At 52.0% G+C, this 5,123-nt stretch overlaps 1 protein-coding gene across 3 annotated transcripts in view; it reads left to right on the top strand.

Moving 5' to 3' along the window:
* Nucleotides 1–5,043, top strand: part of LOC104502404 (disks large homolog 3) — a 14,516-nt gene extending 9,473 nt beyond the window's left edge. For all 3 annotated transcript variants that reach the window (XM_010146373.1, XM_010146374.1, XM_010146372.1), the window contains 6 exons: nucleotides 59–109; nucleotides 886–987; nucleotides 1,144–1,316; nucleotides 1,851–1,960; nucleotides 2,940–3,031; nucleotides 4,833–5,043. In XM_010146373.1, coding sequence (XP_010144675.1) covers nucleotides 59–109; nucleotides 886–987; nucleotides 1,144–1,316; nucleotides 1,851–1,960; nucleotides 2,940–3,031; nucleotides 4,833–4,939 — 635 coding nt within the window. In that variant the 3' untranslated portion in view covers nucleotides 4,940–5,043. The remainder of the gene's footprint in view (nucleotides 1–58; nucleotides 110–885; nucleotides 988–1,143; nucleotides 1,317–1,850; nucleotides 1,961–2,939; nucleotides 3,032–4,832) is intronic.
* The last annotated feature ends 80 nt before the right edge of the window (nucleotides 5,044–5,123 follow it).

Here is a 5,123-nt window from a genome sequence, read left to right as displayed (position 1 = left end):
CAGAGAGGCTGAGAAGCTGCTGCGAGAGCTCACCTGCCTCTCCTTGGCTCTGTTGCAGAAGGACAAGAGGACACCATCCTGTCATACGAGCCAGTGACACGGCAAGAAAGTAAGTCTTGGTGCTGGTCTGGCCTGTGTGCCCTCCAGCACGGACACTTGTGTCCCTCATACAGCCAGGGTGACCCCCTCTGCTCTGCTGTACTCTGCTGGGGGAACACAAGTGGAGTCTTTTGTCTGTTGCGTGCCGCGGGGTAGCCAGGCGTGCACACTGCTTGCGGGGCATTCCCTGGCCCCGATTACCCCTTTTAATCAACAGAAAAGACTTTTCACCTGGTCTGCCAGACCAGAAGAGATCCAGCGCTAAAACTGAGCTGGACTTTAGTCTCCAGCTAAAAACAGGATTATCCCTCCCTACCTCGGACCAGGTTCCTGATGCAGAGCAACCCCTGAGCCCTCGTTGGTTAACCCTGCTCCGTCCTCACAGAGCCTTTCACAGGCTAAATAGTTCCAGCCTTGGTGGTCTCTCCTTGCCAGAACCTGGATCAGACTCTTGGGCTTCTGTCACTCCCCAAGCTCCGTGGCATCCTTGGCCAGCTGTCCTGGTTGTCTGGCTTCTGCCCTGAATGAAGGAGAAGCTTTGCTGCTCGGTGACCCCAGAGACCCGAAGCACCTTCCCCAGGGCTGTGCTGGTGTGGGTCAGGTGGGAAGGAGATGATGACTGTGACCAAAAGGAGATAAACTTGCACAGAGGAGGCACTTCTGGGTGCCCATGTGACCAGAAGCATCCATTGCCAAAAGGGAGAGGGCAGGTTGATGTCAAAAGTGGCAGTAGAGTCAGCCACCTGCAGCACAGATAGGTCCTCAGGCTGTGGCTCTCGTTTGCAGTTCACTATGCGAGGCCAGTGATCATCCTGGGGCCAACAAAGGACCGAATTAACGATGACCTCATCTCAGAATTCCCACACAAGTTTGGTTCCTGTGTGCCCCGTAAGTCCCAAATGGTGCTCGGTGCCCTTGCTGGAGGGAGGGGACAGTGGTGGCTCTGCTGTTTGCTGGGTCTATCCCACAGCACGGGGAGGCGGCCAGGTGGGTTTTCTCCCTCCCAGGAGGTTTGGTTCACTTATGGTACCCACTCTCCTCCAGACACTACCAGGCCTCGGCGTGAGAACGAGGTGGATGGACAAGACTACCACTTTGTCGTATCCCGTGAACAGATGGAGAAAGATATCCAGGACAACAAGTTCATCGAGGCCGGGCAGTTCAATGACAATCTCTATGGGACCAGCATTCAGTCAGTGCGGGCAGTGGCAGAGAGGGTGAGTGTTGGGTGACATTCCTGGGACTTGGACGCCCAAACCCGGATGCATTTGGCAGTTTCCCTTCTCTCCCCATGTTGTTAATGAAGGGCTGTTACCACATTAAGCACGGCACAAGCTGCTTCTTCCTCTGGAGTTCTGCCAAGCCACACGGCTGTTTTTCTCAGCTGTGTTACTCCACCTCAGTGTTGTACTTCTGTCATCCAAACTCCATCCAAAAGCCCAGCACTGGTGGCACCAGCCTCGTGCTCAGGAACTTCCAGCACAAAGGTGCCTGGCTGCCCTCCTCAAAGCAGCAGCATTTCCTCTGCAGGAGAACTGGAGTGTGCCAATGGCTTGTAAATTGTTTCACGTGATCATGTATCCTGCCCTAAGCAGGCGGGAACATAAGGCCCTGGAGGCTGGCTTGTGTCTCAGGACTGATGTTTTGTCTCTGTAGCTCCTCTCTTTTGTAAGCACATCTGTATGAGCAAGGTGTTTTCTGCGCAGAGTGGACCGTGTGGGTAGGTCTGATCCTGATTGTCTCCTTTGCAGGGGAAGCACTGCATCCTGGATGTGTCTGGCAATGCTATCAAGAGATTGCAACAAGCACAACTTTATCCCATTGCCATCTTCATCAAACCAAAATCTATTGAAGCTCTCATGTAAGTGCGACGCTGTGTTCTGTGCCTCTCCAGGGTGAGCAGCTCTGGCATCTGGGGGATTTGTCTGTCTGCTGCCTCTGCTTTTTAGAAAGCAACAGAGGTTGCTGCTGATGCTGAACTTGTGTCATGTTAAGAGGAGCTGCGCCCATTGCTGTCTTGGACCCGTGACATCTAATGCCACGGTGCACCCAGGGTCCATGGATTGCTCCAGCTTAAAGCCCTTTGTTTGCCTCATGGAAAATTGAAAAATGCTCTCAAGTGTGCCTGATGTAAGTGCCAACGGCCCGTAGTGGTGGATTACAGCTGGGCGGTGGCTGAGCCACGATAGCCCTGGGGAGCAGAGGAGACATTTCCCGTGTTCCTCAGGGGGACCTTCTGCTTGTCCTGCTGCTCCTAGCCCTGGGGAGCACAGGCTGGAAAGGGCATAAGAGCTGAGCTTGCAACTCTTCCAAGAATATTCTCTCTGAGAAGATTCAGTAGCTACAGATGGACTCTGAGATCAGAAGAGACTCCGCTGGCACCGAAGGGATTAGGACAATCTCTTCTCAAGCCCGAAGGGGTTGAATTGCTTGTTTGGGTGTTGTATGAAGATGAGGAAACCTAGGTAAGGAGCGTGATGACAGGCTCTAGAAAATCAGGGAGACTCCTGCAGTGGACTTGATGATCTTAAAGGTCTCTTACAACCAGATGATTCTCTGTGTGTGTCTTGCAAATTCGGAGAATTCTCTGGAATTGTGTCAACTTCTCTGCTATGGTGTAAGGGGGAGGCACAGGTGGCGATGGAAAGAAATGTTGGAAGTTGAGATTAAGTACTAAGGCAGCAAAGAGCATGTGGGGAAGGGTCCTGCCTTTGAGAGCTGAGTCGTGCTTCCATTCCTGGTGTGCAGAGGCTTCCCAGGCACCCCAGCTCCACGGGATATTTTTGCTTCTGTTCATTGCTAAGAAAAAGAGCTAAGTATCTATTTTTTCTCCATGGCAGGGAGATGAACCGGAGACAGACGTACGAACAGGCCAACAAGGTCTTTGACAAAGCCATGAAACTTGAGCAGGAGTTTGGAGAGTATTTTACAGGTGAGTGTCCTGAGCAGGCTTGTATCTGATTCATTTTAACTTTCCAGCTGTCAGCTGTGACCTCTCTACCAGCACTGTCTTACTGCAGGGTCGTGGGAAAATGTCCAGCTCCATCAAAGCCAAAAAAAAAAAAATGGCACTTTGCCAGGAGGGCTCCGTAAAGGGACTGCTTCAAGATCAGTGGATAAGAGGAAACCAGCTCCAGAGAAGGAGACAAGTGGTCAGGCAGGATTTTCTGAGTTTGTGAAAGCTTATCGCCAGCTTTAATAATAATAAAAAGAAGACTCCCCATGCAGGGGAAGTGGAGCATAGATTCAGGGTGTTACAACACTGCAGGAAATAAAACTCCCTGCACAGGGGAAAGGGGAGCATTTTCAAAAAGATAAAAGAGTCATTTTGAAGAGGAAAGATTAAAAATTAGTGACCTAAATGGTGGAGATTGTCCTGAGTTATTACAAAACATCTCCCAGAAAAAGACTGGAAGTTTGCCTGGCTTCCTAAGGAGTCTTCGCTGCAGAGCCAGTGGGGGGCTGCCTGGCACTTTGTGCCTGCAGAGGTGAGCTGCTCACCTCGGCAGGTGAGGGATCCTTGTGCGTTGAGGAACTAATGTTTGTAACATGATTATTCTGGAAAATCATGGGCAGGCAAAGAGGCAGAGAAATTTGTCTTCCCTCCTTCCTCCAGTACAGTAACTGTTTCTTACAAAGTTCCTGAGTGATCATACAGGCTTTGGCAAGGTTACATTGAACAGCTACCAGGAAAAATCCCAAGCAGAACGTTTTCCAAAAATGGATCTCAGCTGAACAAATGTGTGGGTACAATCAGGGTGAAAGCTTTGCCCAGACCTTCTGTCCCAGGCAGCAGTTCCAGAGCTGCCGGCTGCTCTTCCAGGCAGACCGCAGAGGAAGAACACACCATGGTTCTGCCGGCCCCTCCGCATGCCGTTGTGTGCTTGGACAGCCACTTTGAAGTTGTACCTGGGAAGGGAATGCTCTTGGCTGAAACCCGTCACTGGAAGAAGTGGTAATGGGCAGAGAGATGGTCTCTGTAGCAAGTTCTGTGACAGGATGACGGAATAGAGATGCTGGAGGATGGTCCTGGCTGGGCTACAGAGGCAGGCCGAATTACCAGGCGGCTTTGGACCTCCTTGGGCCTTCGTGTGCCTCTTCCTTCTCTGATGCAGGACACACGGTGAAGTGCTTGTGCTGTGTCTGTGCTAAGCAGCGAGACTGTTGCTGGTCTGTGGGTGAGAGTTACTACTGGGAACAACAGCCGTAAGCTGGCCTTTTCCAGCCTGACAGTGGTGCTGATTCTCACCCCGCAGCAGAGGAAGCAACAAACATGAGGAGCCCTCAGCAGGCAACCAGAGGACGCGCAGATCTGGTGCCTCAGGGTGCACACTCAGCACCCACCAGCTGATCTGCATGAGGCCCTGCCATTCCCCGCAGAGCAGCTGCAGTGCCAGGGCCAGCTGCCCGCAGCCTCGGCACAGTGGTGTGACACAGTTTCCAAAGCTGATTAGCAGCCAGTTTTGGAGAACCCAGCCAGCACCTCACGTGTGTGAGGAGCTCTGCCAGCACGGGATCAGCTCTCGCTAATCCCCGTGGACACTCTGGGTTAACCCTCTGTGTCACTGTGCGCCTGTTACAGCTCCTTTGACACAGGTTATCTCATTCATGCATTGTTGGCCGTGCCACACCAGCCTCCTTGGTGCAGAGCAAAGGCTTTTCCTGTAGCTGGTGGTGGGGAAGGCACAGCACTGCCTGGTGCTCAAGTTCTTGCTTGTTCTCTCCTCTTCCAGCCATCGTACAAGGAGACTCTGTTGAAGAGATTTACAGCAAAATCAAACAGATCATTGAGGACCACTCCGGGCACTACATCTGGGTCCCATCCCCAGAGAAACTCTGAAGATGGCCCCCACCTGCTTCCCTGTAAGCAGAAGATCTCTGAAGTCCCACCCCACCCAAGCCCTCTGCCCCAAGGAGGGGGGATATGAAAACTATTCCTGCCCCCTTTTTTAGATCATCGCAAAATTGAGTTTTCTAGTCCTATTTCTTTCATTGGGATGAACTCATCTCATTCATCATGTGAC

Source organism: Buceros rhinoceros, unplaced genomic scaffold, assembly GCF_000710305.1.
Source record: "Buceros rhinoceros silvestris isolate BGI_N320 unplaced genomic scaffold, ASM71030v1 scaffold34512, whole genome shotgun sequence".
Lineage (NCBI taxonomy): Eukaryota > Metazoa > Chordata > Aves > Bucerotiformes > Bucerotidae > Buceros > Buceros rhinoceros.
This window is presented reverse-complemented; position numbering and strand designations above follow the sequence as displayed.